Source organism: Arvicola amphibius, chromosome 9 (genome assembly GCF_903992535.2).
Source record: "Arvicola amphibius chromosome 9, mArvAmp1.2, whole genome shotgun sequence".
NCBI lineage: Eukaryota > Metazoa > Chordata > Mammalia > Rodentia > Cricetidae > Arvicola > Arvicola amphibius.
The window spans coordinates 34,985,115-35,001,378 of NC_052055.2; the positions used below are offsets into that span (position 1 = coordinate 34,985,115).

General features: G+C 51.1%; 3 protein-coding genes and 1 long non-coding RNA gene across 5 annotated transcripts; 2 read left to right on the top strand and 2 right to left on the bottom strand.

Moving 5' to 3' along the window:
- Positions 1-1,176: 1,176 nt before the first annotated feature.
- On the bottom strand, positions 1,177-4,938 carry LOC119822899. The gene is made up of 3 exons (XR_005286866.2): positions 3,587-4,938; positions 2,806-3,029; positions 1,177-1,597 (listed from the first exon to the last, which is right to left on the bottom strand). It is a non-coding gene; the product is annotated as an uncharacterized LOC119822899 (long non-coding RNA).
- LOC119822897 (cytochrome c1, heme protein, mitochondrial) lies at positions 3,747-6,143 on the top strand. The gene is made up of 7 exons (XM_038342538.2): positions 3,747-3,916; positions 4,508-4,704; positions 4,788-4,914; positions 5,003-5,160; positions 5,245-5,405; positions 5,678-5,778; positions 5,856-6,143. The coding sequence occupies exons 1-7, from the start codon at positions 3,788-3,790 to the stop codon at positions 5,958-5,960; spliced, it is 978 nt and encodes a 325-aa protein (XP_038198466.1). The 5' UTR covers positions 3,747-3,787; the 3' UTR covers positions 5,961-6,143.
- Positions 6,144-6,473: 330 nt separating this feature from the next.
- On the bottom strand, positions 6,474-13,486 carry Sharpin (SHANK associated RH domain interactor). The gene is made up of 9 exons (XM_038342537.1): positions 12,303-13,486; positions 11,886-12,060; positions 8,590-8,718; positions 8,374-8,515; positions 8,180-8,288; positions 7,946-8,099; positions 7,758-7,873; positions 7,530-7,658; positions 6,474-7,454 (listed from the first exon to the last, which is right to left on the bottom strand). The coding sequence occupies exons 1-8, from the start codon at positions 12,498-12,500 to the stop codon at positions 7,542-7,544; spliced, it is 1,140 nt and encodes a 379-aa protein (XP_038198465.1). The 5' UTR covers positions 12,501-13,486; the 3' UTR covers positions 6,474-7,454; positions 7,530-7,541.
- On the top strand, positions 12,570-16,243 carry Maf1 (MAF1 homolog, negative regulator of RNA polymerase III). 2 transcript variants are annotated; one of them, XM_038342540.1, is made up of 9 exons: positions 12,570-12,685; positions 12,786-12,878; positions 14,287-14,419; positions 14,526-14,654; positions 14,727-14,892; positions 15,016-15,137; positions 15,218-15,337; positions 15,452-15,583; positions 15,715-16,243. In XM_038342540.1, exons 3-9 carry the CDS (start codon positions 14,337-14,339, stop codon positions 15,734-15,736), a joined length of 774 nt encoding a protein of 257 aa, XP_038198468.1. In that variant the 5' UTR covers positions 12,570-12,685; positions 12,786-12,878; positions 14,287-14,336; the 3' UTR covers positions 15,737-16,243. The 2 variants fall into 2 exon arrangements, with proteins under 2 accessions (XP_038198468.1, XP_038198467.1); XM_038342539.2 differs by lacking the exons at positions 12,570-12,685; positions 12,786-12,878 and adding an exon at positions 12,913-13,455.
- The last annotated feature ends 21 nt before the right edge of the window (positions 16,244-16,264 follow it).

A 16,264-nucleotide genomic window follows, 5' to 3' on the forward strand; every position in this document is an offset into this window, starting at 1 on the left:
CTGGAATCATGAGAACTTAGATGGAAAAACAGGTTTGTCCTCTTTGTGTGTGATTCAGAAATCACATAACTATGTCCTGGACTTTATTTTGTTTTGTTTTGACTTTTTGGTTATGAGCCTAGCCTTTATTTGCTCTTTGCGACAGTTTCCAACTCCCTACACAGCCGAGGCTGGCCTTGAATTCCTGCTCTTGCGTCTATCTCCCAATCCTGTCCTGGAATCAGGAGATAGAAACATTAGCCAAAGCTCTTGGATCCCCACTAGAGTATACCTGGGTAGCTGCATCTGAGTGACCCAGAGGTCACAGGGAAGTTGGAGATGTCACTTGAGCCCAGCCTATTGTTTTTAACAAGAGATCTTATTGGATGTGTCATATAATTGCAGGGACTTTGGGAGGTGTTCTCATTTGGTTACTGCTAGCCTTCACATGACAGGGTATTAGCACTATAGAAACTATTTTCCTTTTTTTCCCCCTGCAATGGTTCCAGTGTAGAGCCAACCAAAGGCAGGATATTCATTTGCTGAATGAAGGAGGGAGGAGAGGGGAGTAAGGAGGAAAGAGTTCAGGAAGCACACCCCAGAAAGAGACTAAGGGCCATCCTCAGCAGCCACATCCTGGGTCCCCACTAAACCCAGAAAACCAGGGGAGATGGGAGAGGTACCAGGGGGTCAACTCTGCACTAATGGCTGTGTGAACCTGGATTCTCTTGTTCAGTGCTTCTATTTTTCTGCCTGTGTTTCCTGAGTGCTTGCTTTCAGCAGAGGACAGGTAGGACAACAGGCATTCTGATGATAGCTGGCCTTCTAGACAAGATATACCCTAGAGAGGACAGGAACAGTTCCTTGTACTGCCAGGATGGCCTCTCTAGTCCAAGACCTGAACAGAAAGGAACTGGCTGTGGGAATGGAGCAGAGGAGAGATCAACAAACTCCTGCAGGAAGTAAGCTGCCTGAAAACTGGGCAAAGGACGTGTGCTGGAGGGGACGGACTAATGTGGTGGGACTGCCTTCAGCCAATGGCCTTTGAGATGCTGGCCCACTTTGGGTGTGATCTTGGGTACTATATGTACAGAGGTAGGGGCATGAGCGAGCTGGATTCAGTTCCTGTTTCCCACTCATGCAGAGCACTGCTGATCTGTGAGTCTACCCCTAAATAAAGAGACCTCCATTCTGAGCTAGTGTGGGACAACTTTATTATAATCGACTACACCTGGTGTCTACATGGGTTGGAGCAGGGTAGCGCATGGACCCGGGACAGCTCAGAAGGTCTGCCACCCTGGCCGCATGGCTTAAAACCTCTCCGCACCTGAACGACATCTTTGTACACAGCCGCAAATATTTTGGCTGGCACAGCAGTTTGACAATTTCCTGTAGCCCACGCTGCTTTCCCCCGCTTACAAATTGGCTTTCTAGTTTGGGTTTGCGGCTTGCAGGCTCTGGGTTCCTTGATGTTCTGGCCACCAAAAGACCCTCTCCGAGTATGGAATTAATTGTTCTTAACGCGATACTATTTAAGCCGCCACTACAGCAGATCCAAGCGAGACTGTTCACAGGGTCACTGGTCCATTTCTCCACCATACGTCCGCAACCTCGACACCTGCTGGCCAATAAAAATTATACCTTCAGCAATTTACTAAAAAAACTCGTAACAGTTAATAAATAATTTAAACATTGTATAATGGCAGACAATTTCACCACCCAGGAATTTAATAGCCTTTTTTCTTTCTACTCTGGATGGTATTCTACAAGGATTATGTGGTTTTTCTAGTACGTCCATTTTTGTGATAACGGGACTTAGACTTGCTCTTCATAGTATATCCTTAAAGAAATGGTTTGATAACAGAGTCAAGAATGAGGCACTTTTTAAAATGATACAATCTTTGGAGACTAATTATGAACAGCTAGCTGATAGGGTTTATACTATTGAAAATCAAGTAAGCTGAAAAAAATAATACCATTAAAAAGGATAACACTAATTTGACAAACAAAATTCAAACCTTACAAAAGGGTGCTAAAAATTATCTAAAAGAATTCATATTGTTAAAATTGACAAAATCTGTGAAAAATTTATAAGTTAGCAGATAGAGTATCTCTCTGGGAGAATGGAAACGTTTGGGGAGGGGTTTTGCTCTTGTTTCCACAGGAGAAGAAAAGCTATGGATAATGTCAAAATTAATAAAGATTTGGTTTGAAAAAGAGAAATATCTTGAGAAAGAGAAATGACAGCTCATCTACAGAGGTGACAATCATGACACTAGGTCAATACAGTACTTGTGTCAACTGCCAAACTATTTTTCAAATGAGTTAAACCACCTTAGGTTCCCACCAGAACTGTATAAGGACTCTGATTTCTCTACATATTGTGTTGGTTAAATGAGACTGGCCCCCATAGGCTCATGTATTTAAATAGTTGGTCCCTAGTTGGTGGAACTGTCATGGGAAGAATCAGAAAGCCTGGCCTTATTGGAGCTGTGTCATTGGAGGTGGGTTTTGAGGTTTCAAAAGCTCAGGTCAGGCCCAGTCACTCCCTCTCTGCCTCCAGCTCTCAGATTAGGATATAAGCTCTCAGCTCTGTACTGCACCAAGCGTGGTGTCTGCCGCCCTGCTCCCCACCACGGCAGTCATGGACTCACCCTCTGAAACTGCAAGCAAGCCCCCAATTAAATGGTTTCTTTTGAGTTGCCTTGGTCAGGGTGTCTCTTCACAGCAATAAAAAACTAAGCCACTAATCAGCACTTGGTCACTGTCCGTTTTGTTGCTTACAGCAACGTCTAGTGGGTATGAAATTACACTAAATTGGCTTACATTTCTGAGTCTAAGGCAGGACTTCCATGGGACTAATTCTAATAATTGACTCTTCCTTTCCAATTTATAGGTCAGGCTTTCTTATTTCTTGAAAACTGATATATCCGGTCTGGAGAGATGGCTCAGTGGTTAAGAGCTGCTCTTCCAGAGGTCCTGAGTTCAAATCCCACAACCATATGGTGGCTCACAGGTATCCATAATGAGATCTGGTGCCCTCTTCTGGCCTGTAGGCAGACATACAGGCAGATTATACATGATAAATAATAAAGATAGATATACCAGATAAATTGTTTCATGTGGTCACACTCATCATTAGAGTCACCCTAAAAGCAACGACGAAGGAATTCCTGAAGTGCAGAGCTCCAAACCACCCACACGTTACCAATTTGGATTTTTTTAAAAAGAAGCGCCAAATGCCTGGGCGATCAAAGGCGGTTTACATCTAGAGGGAGCTGCAGCAAATCATGGGGTATGTTCTCAGTGAGGAAGTCGAGTTTACATGTGGAGTTTGTATGAAAGCTTAAAAGGAATTTGGTCAGAGAGAGTTTCTACGCCCGGTCGCCACTACAGTCGCCGCACTAGGCCTGGACGGGCGAGCGGCTCTTAGCTCTCTGGGAGCCTGCCAGAGACTCAACTGGAGGGGCGGGATCCGCGGCGTCATGGTGAAGAACCTGGGACTATAGTAAAAAAAAAAAAAAAAAAAAACCTCGCCGGCTGCAACGAAGGACGTAATGAGAAAGAAGGAGCAAACACAAACAACAACAAAAACAGGTGAAGTTACTGTAATCAGAGTCGCGGCCAGGCTCAGCGGTGATTTCCCAGTGGACTAGAAGAGCTGGACAAGGACAGCCCAGGACCTCTGATGGACAGTTCCCTAGCCAGCTCCGCCTGGACCCACCCACTGCCTTGCTCTCGCGCGGTCTGAGTTCTCGTCCGCCCGCACGGGCCGACGGGAACGGCGGCCGCACTAAAGAGGGCCGACATGGCGGCGGCGGCAGCTTCGCTTCGCCGGTCGGTGCTGGGTCCCCGGGGCGTGGGGCTTCCAGGCGCAAATGCTCCGGGCCTGCTGGGCGGCGCGCGGTCCCGGCATCTTCCATTACGGACACCGCAGGTGAGTACTGGCGCGAGCCTTGGCCACCGCGCGCCCCTCAGCCCTGAAGGTCACGGCGGGGAGGCTCCGGGCGCGCGCCGGCATCGGTCCTCCACGTACCTCCTACGACTCGGCAGGGTCCCCGCTGACGGGTCGGCGCACTCGGGAAGCCAGGCTGGGTGCCCACGCCTCGGAGCGACAGGGCACGCTGGTCTGAGCCCAGGGTCCGGCTGTGGTGGGGTCGGGACGGGAGATTTCTGCGAAGGGCTCCCCCAGAACGACTCCCGAAGCCAGCTGTCTAGACCTGGCTGATGGCCTGAAGTGACCCCAGCCTGACCTCAGCCGGCTGCGGGTGACCTTGGTCTGCTGCCGCACTCTTGGTCACTTAGGCCTGTCTCCTGGTTCATGCTCCGAGAGCACTCTTCGCCTGCTCTACAAAGCCGAGCTGTGGCTGAGGAGTCGGCTGCACGGAGAGATGCGGCAGACAGCGGGCCTCTGGCGCTCTGCGGGCGGTGGCTAGTGCTGGGTGGCTGAGCGGAAGAGATGGGCTCCCATTCAGATCCCCAGGTGGGCGGGTGGGGTCTTGGCAGGTGCTGAGCGGGGCTCTTGCAGGCAGTGTCCTTGTCCTCGAAGTCTGGCCCCTCCCGGGGCCGGAAGGTGATGCTGTCAGCGTTGGGCATGCTGGCGGCTGGGGGTGCAGGGCTAGCTGTGGCTCTGCATACTGCTGTGAATGCCAGTGACCTGGAGCTGCACCCCCCCAGCTACCCATGGTCTCACCGTGGCCTCCTCTCCTCCTTGGACCACACCAGGTGGGTGTGTAGCGGCGGGGTTGGGGGTGGACGTTTCTGGGTGAACGGGAATCTTCAGTTTCTCTCATCCTTTTTCTCTTTAGCATCCGTAGGGGTTTCCAGGTATACAAGCAGGTGTGCTCTTCCTGCCACAGCATGGATTATGTGGCTTACCGCCATCTGGTGGGAGTGTGCTACACGGAGGAAGAAGCGAAGGCGCTGGCTGAGGAGGTGTGGGGCCAAGAGAAGGTGGAGGATGCAGGGATTGGGGCTTCTACTGTGAGGGATCGAAGGACTGTGATGGGATTCTTGGTGGCAGGTGGAAGTCCAGGATGGCCCTAATGAGGATGGGGAGATGTTCATGAGGCCAGGGAAGCTGTCTGACTATTTTCCAAAACCATACCCCAACCCTGAGGCTGCCAGAGCTGCTAACAATGGAGCCTTACCCCCAGACCTCAGCTACATCGTGCGAGCTAGGTACATGGGCTGCCCTTAGTGCGGGACTGCAAACAGGGAGGGAAATTAGCCTTGTTAAGGACTGAGCCACGAATCTGCTTCTAGGCATGGTGGTGAAGACTATGTATTCTCCTTGCTCACTGGTTACTGTGAGCCCCCCACTGGAGTGTCATTGCGAGAAGGCCTGTACTTCAACCCTTACTTTCCTGGCCAGGCCATTGGCATGGCTCCTCCCATCTACAATGAAGTCTTGGAGTATGATGATGGTGAGTGTCCTTGACCATGGGTCCTTTCCTATTCCCAGCATGCTTCCCTTATATTCCTGGGTCTAGAGGTCTGCTCCCCTCTTACCTGCAATGTTTGTTGACTATACATATCTAAAAAGGCTTGGGAACAACTTTCATAGTTCTGTAAGGTTCTATCCCTTTAAAGCCTTATAACGGTCAGTCCCTGCCTCTGTGGAGCACAGTGCACAGAGGGTTGCCCTGGATTGGCACAAGCCCCCAAAGGTAGCTCTCACCATTTGTCCTTGGCCCAGGCACCCCAGCTACCATGTCGCAAGTAGCCAAGGATGTCGCCACCTTCCTTCGATGGGCATCGGAGCCAGAACATGACCATCGGAAACGCATGGGGCTCAAGGTGAAGGATTGGGCAAGGGTCACAGTGGGTATAGGGGTCTTTCCTGTCTACCTTTTCTGAACTTGCTTTGTCCCCAGATGTTGTTGATGATGGGCTTGCTGCTGCCCCTGACCTATGCCATGAAGCGGCATAAGTGGTCAGTCCTGAAGAGTCGAAAGCTGGCATACCGGCCACCCAAGTGACCCTGTCCAATATCTGCTTGTCATCTTGCCTGAACAAGCCCTCAGCAGTCCAGGAACAGTCCTAGGCCTTTTCAGGCCTAGCCCCTTTTCATCTGATACACGGAAATGGGGTAGGAGACCAGACTCTTGTTTCTGATCTTCCTTCAGCCCTCATTGTGGGAATAAATTAAGTTTCTCAACATATACATTTTAGCTATTCAATGACTGAAACCCAAATTTCCAAGGAGCCCTGGGACCCATATATCCCTGCAATATTGTTTCCTTCCCTATCTAGTATCTGGGCATTATAAATGTGGGCCAGAATGCAAAAATTGGCTGCTAAGAACTGTACCATTAAGATTAGAGAGATGGTTTAGCAGTTAAGAGCACTGGCTGCTCTTTTAGAGGATCCTGGTTCAGTTTGCAGCAGTCACAACTCCAGTCCCAGGAGATCTGAAACCCTCTTCTGGCCTCCAAAGGCATTGCGTGAACGTAGTGCAAAGGCGTACCTGTGGCAACAACCACTGCCAAACCCCCAGTCTCAAAATACTTTATTTCCGAAAAAGCAGCACTGCACTGTTGAACAGAGTGGCTATGCCTTGGCAGAGCTAGAAAGGGGTTCCTGCTTCCACACTGATGGCAGCAGGGAGCCTTCAGATCTTCGGGAAGACCTAGAGCAGCATCACTGGTGGATGCTATCTGGGGGTAGCGGGGGAATGAGGAAGTTCTCAGAAATGTGGAGTAGCCAGGCAGAGGGGATCTGGGATGTCTTAGTCTTGGCTGGACAGATAAAAGGGTTGTGCTGGAAATATATGTGGAAGTGTCTGGTATTCATCAGGGAATGACACCTAGTAGTCTCCAGGGCAGTTAGGTAGTACATCTACCAAACTGGCTGTGACTAGATTCATAAAGCGTCGGCACCTCTATTCATAAAGAGCGGTGACAGATGGTTGTCAGGATCACAAAGGCATGACCTGGTAGTGAGACTCGTGACTCCCAGTGCTAAAGCATCCCTGTGGTGAAGGAGAAATGCCCAGTCCCATTGCTGGTTTCATATTGGCTGAAACAGCTGAAAATAGTGATTGCACTATAGGATTCAAGAAGGGCAGCAAAGGGCCAGGGTTAGTGAGAGGAACTCCTAGCAGATTAGCAGCAGTCTAGGACCCCCTGAAGGCTTGAAGGCTCTGGAAAGACCCTAGTTCCATGATCTGTGACCACTGGGACTTTAGCCTAAATCTACTCTTGAGTAGTCTCCTGGTTGTGGTTTGGGGAGTTCCATCTGCAACTGAGGGGGCAGAATCTGTTTCCTTGCTCCCAGGCGGCTGGACTAGTGCAACTCTGCACCAAGACTAGGACACGGGCTGGTTCTTGTGTGTCTTTAATTACTGCCTTGTGGCCCTTGCTCCTTAACACTGCATCTCTGTCCCCAACAAGCAGAGGTCCCCTGCGACGTTTGAGAGGTGGTGGTGGTTCAGGGACTTGGGCCTGTGACAGGAGGGCCATGGTCTCTGTAATCTGGGGAAGAAGATAGGTTATTTCTATTTGTTCTATATTGTATAGAACAAATCATCCCTACCCAACCTCTTGTACCTTTGGTGTCTTCTAGGTGGAAGCTGTAGTAAGGGGATCCCAAGTACAGGGCCTTTGGGTGCTACACATCTCACAGCCAGGGCGGTTTGAGGCATTGATGAAGGTGCAGGAAGGGCAAGACCAGCCAGGCTGGGAAGATGGGAAGATTGTTGATGCATCCCAGCTCCTTCCAGTGCCCACAGCTGCCCATATCTAGCCCACTCCCAGAGGCTCTGGTTATTTGCCCACCTGAGGGGGATTTGGGAGACTGGAACTGGTTGGCTGGAGGGTATGAGGCTGCTCCAATGACTGAGGAAACAAGCATCCTAATTTCCCATCCATCTTGGAATGTTGAGGGCTATGTCCTGTGACGGGGAGAAGGCTCAGGGCCATGTCAAAACTACACCACACCTCTCTTACCACCATTAAGAACTAACCTGAAGCTTCTCGGGGGGCTGAGAGCAAGTAAAGAAAAGCAGGGTCCCCATCTTGCGAGACCCCATAGGAAGCAAGGCTTCGTTCAGGCACACATAGGCACCGCCCAATGACCCAGCGCTGCACAGCTGGCGGGAAACCGAACTCTGAGAACACCTGAGGCCAGAACAACAGGGCCAGGCAGTGTTACCCAGGATCCATGCTATACATGTAAGATTCCCGATGCCCATGCTCACCTTTTCCTGAAGGGCTGCAATGGAGCAGTATGGGTGGATCTGCAGTGAGACATGGGCAGATGATGCAGAGGACAAAACAGATGTGGCATCTTCAACTGTGACTTGCAACCTATGTCAAATGTAGATCAGAGGGTTGGACAGTTAACCTAGGATGGTCAGGAGGGCAGAGTAAGCAATGCAAGATCAGGCTCTACCTGATGGGACCTGGTGGGAACCAGGCCTCCATGAGCTGGACATTGAGAGCCACATGATGCTGTGCCAGGATTGCTGCCACATGGGCTGCTTCTTTCTCATCTCCATCTGCAATGGCCTGGGCCAGGCGTGTAGCCAGCTCTTCTACAGGTAGAAAAGACAACTATCACAACCAGACACCAGCCACAGCTCTCCAAGTCCCTCCAGTCTGTCCTTACCTTTTTTCAAGTTTCCAGAACTTTGAGGAAGATCCACCTCAGGTTGGGTTGCTTTAGGTATTTGAGCCACAGAAGAACATGGTGGAGAAAGGGGACACATTTCTGGGGCTTGGGCTTGGCTGCCATTGCCTAAGAGAGAAGATACGGAGTAGGCTAGTGGTCTCTATCCTCAGGATTTTAGGACCTTTGCGTTCTCGGCCTGACTGCACTATCCCTAGGCCATAATTCAGGTAAAGCCTTCCTCTCCCAATCCTGTCCCTCAAAACAACAAAAACTCTGAGCTGGACAGAGATGGATCAACATTTCAGAGCATCTGGTGCTCTTGCAGAACACCTTGGTTTGGTTCCCAGAAGCTAACAACCACTTGTAACTCCATTCCAAGGGATCCAATGACCTGGCCTCTGGGGCACCAAGTACACAGTGGTACAAACACACAGAGAGAAAATGTTTATATGTAAAATTAAAAGAAAAATCCTCAGAAGTCCTGCCTGAATTCTGGTACCAGTGCTATATCTGATTCGTCCTTGGTATCATTTTTTTTAATTTATTAAAAAAACTTTTCTCATTTTACATATCAATTCCAGTTCCCACTCCCCTTTGTATCAATCTTCACGAACCCTTCTGCCAGCTGGTCCCACCTGTGCATCTCCTGTTTAGCAGAATCAAACCAACCCCTCAGATGGGGGCTTGCCATTTCCTGCCCAGCAGCAGACCTGTAGTCAGTGACCCCCCTCTCAGTACCCTCAGGAGTCTTTCTTCTGGCTCTCTAATCTACAGAGAATACTACACTGTTTGTCCTGGCATCCTTACAGAACTTGATATACTGCTGTTTCTACTTATCTCCTGAAAGCCAGCACACTGCAATAAGGGATCCCCACCCAGTCATGATAGCTCCCATAATGACCTAGGCCCTTGATACCCTGAACCATGTCACCACTGAGATGGGTAGAGCTTTTCAAGAACTTTGCCTTAATTCTGAAGGTCACTTACACAAGTTTCTCTTGAAGAATTTGTACTGCTTGCATTTTGGGCCATGAAACTTAAGCCATATTCTTTTAATTTCATTCTCTTGAGAAGACTTTAAGACCTTATATCTTTTGGTTATTTACTTTTTTGTTTGTTTTTCAAAAGAGTCTCTCTACATAGCCCTGGCTGTTCTGGAACTATGCAGATTAGGCTGGCCTTTGAACTCACAGAGATCCACCAGTCTCTACCACCCAAGTGCTAGAACTAAAGATGTATGCCAGCACACCCAAGGAGACCCTATTTTAAGTAGCAGCCTTCCCTCCCAGCTTTCTCATTCCTTCTACCATCTAACTGAAGTTTATTTATTCTAGATATTGAAGTTCTAAGGAGGGCAAATTAGAAGTTTGGATCATAATAAAATGCCCACAGGCTGGAGAACTGGATCACTGCTTAAGAGCACTTGTTCCACTTGCAGGAGACTGGGGTGCAGTTCTCAGCAACCACATGGAAGCTCACAACCATTTCTAACTCCAGTCTCTGGGGATCTGATGCCTTCTAACCTTCAAGGACACTAGACATGCATGCACATGGTGCAAAGACATACATGTAGAGAAAAGATTCACACATAAAACATTTTAATCTAAAAAATTGAAAAGTGCCCAAGAAGGGGCTGGAGAGATGGCTCAGAGGTTAAGAGCACTGGCTGCTCTTCCAGAGGTCCTACGTTCAATTCCCAGCAACCACATGGTGGCTCACAACCATCTATGAGACCTGGTGCCCTCTTCTGGTGGGCAGGCGTACATACAGACAGAACATTGTATACATAATAAATAATTTTTTAAAAAAAAGTGCCCAGGAAGGTCCAGGAGAGAGGTTTAGCAGGTTAAAGTACTATTTTGTTTTGTTTTTTTGAGAGAGGATTTCTCTGTGTAGCCCTGGCTGTCCTGGAACTTACTCTGTAGACAAGGCTGGCCTAAGAGATCCGCCTGATTCTGCCTCCCGAGTGCTGGTATTAAAGGCCTGTGCCATGCCATCCAGCTTAAAGTGTTTTTCATATAGGAAGAATTTAAATCCCCAAAACCAAATAAAGCCAAGCTTGGAAGTGTGTGTCTGTAACCCCAATGTTTCTGTGGTAAGATGGGGGATAGAGACGAGAATCATGGGGTTAGGGAAACTAGTCTGGCTTATAAAATAACTAACAGCAGAGACTCTGTCTCAAACAAGATGGAAAGTGGGGACTAACACCCAAGCTTGTCCTCGGACTTCCGTACATGCCATGCACATGTATGCTGCATACATACATACCACACATATACACACAAAGAAAAAAGTTCTGCAGTTGGGTAGTACACATCTGTATCAACACTGGGTACAGAGGTAGGCGGATCATTAACAGTTCAAAGTCAGCTTGGGCTAGATAGTGAGTTTGAGATCCTCCTGGACCACACACTTGTCACAGTGAATAGTCTAAAGCAAGGGCTACATAAACATACGGTAAATGAATGACTTGAGAGTCTTCCTCAATGCTGAGTTACCCCTGCCCCTCTAGCGGTTTTTCTTCAGGTCTCATTTGTAAGCTTCCCTATATCTCCTTAGGGCACTGGCTACATCAGTGGTTCTCACCCTATGGGTCACGACCCCTTTGGGTGGGGTCAAATGACTGTTTCACAGGGGTCACCTAAGACCATTGGAAAACACAGATATTTGCATAATGACTCATAACAGCAAAATTACAGTTATGAAGTTATGGTTAGAGATCACTATAACATGAAATATATTAAAGGGTAGCAGAAATAGAAAGATTGAGAATCATTGGTCCACATGCAAGGCCGTCTTTTCTCTATGCTTCCCTCTCAGACTTTGGCTGACCTCTCCAGAGCCCCAGCCATGTCCGTACTTTCCCAAGCAGTCACTGTATACATGCCTCACACTAACTGGTCCCTCTATCTCCATCTTAACCACTAATTCTTCCATTTGAACAACCACAAAACCTATCTAATTTCCTCTCCTAAGGTCCTCGGGTCTTCTTTTTAACCTTGGCTACACCACTCTATATGACTAGAGAGTCCGTCTTTAGTAGCACAGACCTGAACCTGTTATTTTTCCACTGAACACAATGCTGTTATTGAACTTTCAGCCCTGCAGCAGGGCTTGCTCTTCCTTTTTCACACTTGTCTGGTATTCCAGGTGTCAGCTCTTGAACCTCTCATTTTCTCCACTTTCTTCCTCTTGGGAGCCTTCCTAGATGTCCAGCTTCTCCCATCACTGTCCCTACCCACGACTAGGAGGCCTGGACTTCTTCAAATGACCACTTATTCCACGACACTAACCATTTTGTCCCTCCGCGGTGGCATCTCGCACCAGTGCTGCCCACTGCTGTGCTTCCTGGGAGTTGAGGAAGTGCACACTGAAGGTTCCAGGCCCTCCCGGCGGAGGCTGCAGCTCGTGTTGGTTAGGTCCACGCACGGTATAGCAAATGGACTCCAAGGGCCATTCTAAACTGACCTGAAGAGGGAGAGTATGCTGGATCAGTGGTTCCTCATCTTTAGCCAAGATCGAAGGAAAAGGAAACAAGAGGTCATTTTTACCGTCCTAAGCCTTTCTTTCCTGTTATCGTACCAATTTATCATTAGAGTTTGTAAAGCATTAACCCCATTTTCACAGACTAGCAAAGAAAAGTAACTGCTTAAGGGCAGTTGGCAGGGGAATGGGAGACGCTTGACTCCGCTGTCCCGGCCCACACTCACCGCCCCTGGCCCGGTGCCCAACAGCCCCAGCCGGAAGCGCCCAGGACGCTCAGGGTCGGCGCTTAACTGCAGCCTCCGTAGCTGCGCCTCGGTGTCGTGCCCGGCGCCCAGCGGTCTCACTGCGGCCTGCACTGCCAGGAGCACCGCAGGCGAACTAGGGTTTGTAGCCGCTGCAGCCCCGCCGGCGGGCGGCGCCATATCTGGTGCGGCAGAGTCCTGACCCTCCGAGAGCGCTTCCGTGATAGAGCTGTCAAGCGCTTCCGCCGACCAGAAACTCGGGCTATGGGCCTAGGTTCCGGATGCGCCAAGCGTGGAGAACATGAAGGACCCAGGGTCGCGCACTACCTGAGCTTGACCGCCCGCTGTGCTCAGGGATAGAGAAGGTCCAATCTCCAGGCACGCTAGTCACGTTTGAGCTGGGCCCGGGGACAGAGTCAGAGACCAGACACCGGTCACAAAATGAAGGATGGACTTTTCTCAAAGGTTCGCACGGGCGATAGCCGCTGCCCGACGTAAGGCAACACCAGTACTCGGCAGGAGCAGGGCGCCAATCCACACAAACACACCAGACGCTTGGTAAGTCTGTTCCACCCTGGGAAAAGGGTTGGCCCCCCCGAGGGCGGGGCTGGGCTGCCCTAACCAATGAACACTAAGAGGGGAGGCGGGTTCGTAAGCGAGGGCGAGATAGACAAGCTACACAGCCAGTAGAAGTGCAAGATACGGCTGAGTGGCGGAGAATTCCCCCAATGGCTTGTCGCGGTCTGGATCCCGAGGTCGGAGCGGACCATTCAGAGGAGTGGGGCCGGGCCTGTCGGCCGCTTGTTGTTGTCGGGCCGGGGGAGGCGGAGGTCGCTGTTTCGTTCGCTGTCTAGTGCGATCTGTGGCGGTCCGCGGCAGGTCAGTCGCAAAAGCAAGTGCTGCAGGGGGGCGAGGCTATGTCGCGGCTGCAGCCCGTATGGGCCGGCAGGGCCTGGAGTAACGGGACGTCGCCGCGAAGCTTCTTCCCCCGGATACAGTGCGGCCCGAGTGGAGGCCGCGGCGCCGCCCTCCAGTCCTGAGGAGCCCTCGCCGCGCGCAGCCCGTGCCGTCGTCATCTCAGCACCGACGCTAAGCAACCCGGCTAGCCTGGCTTGATCTAGCCCATTCCTGGCAGGTGGGTGTCCGCCTTGTGCTCCAAGTGGTCCCTGACTGCGGGAACCACAGTCCCCGGCAGGGCTCGCGCCTGTGCACTGCCTCATGGGACTTGTAGTTTTGCCGCTGCCTAGCCCGAGCGCCTTTCTTGGTCCACTGCCTCCTGGGGCTTGTAGTTTCCCCTTACGAATCGGCCGGTGCCTCTCTGCTCCCGGGGCAGCAATGCCAGGAGACTGCTGGCCTGAACCTGCGGAGGCGGTAGGGCCGCCCTATGCAGTTTGGCATACAAAGAGAGAATTAGGCATAATTGCAAATGGAACTGAAGAACTCATGGGTTTCCTCTTCTCGCCTGGAAACAGCGAAGCAACCCATAAAACCGGGGAAGAAAGCCCATACAGGTGACCCTCAGGGCTCAAGCCCCAGGTGCCCGGTTCCGAACCAGATTACAGGTTCGTAGCCTGATTGAGGCCCTTAGTACAGTCTGAGGGTGTCTGCAGAGTGCTGATTTGGGGTAGGGAACGTCGAGAGAGGGACTTTCCAACATTTTGAGAGTGAGCAGAATACAGGGTGGCCCTCTCAATCTCCCCCCACCTCCCACTCCCAGCCAGCTCCAGGACTCTTGTAGCATGTAGGAGGAGTTGGAGTTGAGCTGGACAATGGTCTTGCCATCCTCAGGTAACAGGATCATTTCCCTGCCAATGCTGAGTGCTCAGGGGCAGGTAAGAGGGAGGAGAGAAGCTGCCGGAAGGACTCAGCCAGACCTAGCTGCAAGCAGTGCTCTACTAGTGGGTGGGAAGGCTGCAGGCAGAGTCTTTGGAGCTAGGCAGCCAAACCTGGCTTCCCGCATTCTCAGGTAGCACTTGCACTAGTCCCTCTGGCACGAGAAGCCCCCACGCAAAGGACATGAAGCTACTGGAGAACTCCAGCTTTGAGGCCATCAACTCGCAGTTGACGGTGGAGACTGGAGATGCACATATTATTGGCAGGTGAGGCTGGAGGCTCTGGGGATCAGACTCTCGGAGGCCACCGTCTTAAACCCTGAGTTAACTCCTTGGGGTGGGCGTGATCCATGATCCTGCCTGCATTTTGTAGGATTGAAAGCTACTCGTGTAAGATGGCAGGAGATGATAAACACATGTTCAAGCAGTTCTGCCAGGAGGGCCAGCCACATGTGTTGGAGGCACTGTCCCCACCCCAGACTTCAGGCCTCAGTCCCAGCAGGTAAGTTGAGGTGGAGCCTAACTTTGGGGGTATGTGGAATGGTGGGCAAGCCTGACATTTATCTCTGTTCAGACTGAGCAAGAGCCAGGGTGGCGAGGATGAAAGCCCTCTCAGTGACAAGTGCAGTCGCAAGACCCTCTTCTATCTGATTGCCACACTCAATGAGTCCTTCAGGCCAGACTATGACTTCAGCACAGCTAGAAGCCATGAATTCAGCCGGGAGCCCAGCCTTAGCTGGGTAAGAATGGGAAGAGGGACCCGAAACCTTGTAGTCATGACCATCACCCTCCCACTTTGAGTAGGTTCTTTGGTTCCACTTGGCACCCTGGCCCCTTGTCATCCCTGTTGTAACCCGCCATAGGTGGTAAATGCTGTCAACTGCAGCCTGTTCTCAGCAGTTCGGGAAGACTTCAAGGCCCTGAAGCCGCAGCTGTGGAATGCGGTGGATGAGGAAATCTGCTTAGCTGAATGTGACATCTACAGGTGGGCTCACATCTTTGCAGATAGACGTGACAGGTGTGTGGCAGAGAGAGCCTCACACCTCTGCTTTCCTCCCTCTTCAGCTATAACCCGGATCTGGACTCAGACCCCTTTGGGGAAGATGGGAGCCTCTGGTCATTCAATTATTTCTTTTACAACAAGCGTCTTAAACGAATTGTCTTCTTTAGCTGCCGCTCCATCAGGTTGGTACCATTGCCACCTCCCTTTCTCCAGCCCCCTGTTCCTTAACTGGGTCTGTTCTCCCTGAGAAGGCCTGGGTAGCTGGTCCTAAGACTGGCATCTCTCTCCCCACCCAGTGGCTCCACCTACACGCCCTCAGAGGCAGGCAACACACTGGACTTGGAACTGGGAGCAGAAGTTGATGAAGAGAGTGGACGTGGAGGCAGTGAAGGCAGGGCAGAGGAGACCAGCACCATGGAGGAAGACAGGTATGGTGGTGGAGGAGGCTACAGCCATGGCTCCGAACTCTAGAGCCTGGAATGGGTGGGGAAAACCAGGGTTCTCTGCCTGGTCTGGGTGGTACTTCCTGAAGTCCTACTCTGTGCCAACTTCTGCCTAGGGTTCCAGTGATCTGTATGTGATGCGGAAAAGCGGAGGTCTCAGCTTCATCCAGCTTCGACCAATGCCTGAACTTGTCTATCTACAGAGTTCCAGAGCCTCCCCAGATGCTGGCTACACCCTGGCACTGCCACCATCCTGGCGCTGCCCAAGGCTATACCTGCCTAGCCCTTTGGTTTCAGCCTGTGGACGTCCACTTACCCCTGCAGGCTCTTATTGCCCATGCTGTGACTGGATTAGACAGCACAGGGCCGGATAGAAAGTGACTGCTCTGCACCGCCAGCCTGCCACGGACAGGACAGCTGGATCACAGAGTTTATTTTTGTATTTCTTATTGGGCCTGTACACTCCAGCTCTAAGGGCCAGAGACTTGAGGCCCTGTAAGCGGTGCCCAGTGTTTTATGGGGTCTGGTCTTGGACCAGCCCCTGGTGCCCACTTTTGCCCCCCACCTTACCAGGTGGGCCACATGCACTGAGTGTCACTTTGCTGCAGCTCATTCATTTCCAATAAAAGTTTCTGTGACTTCGAAGGAACATGGGAGTGGGGGGCG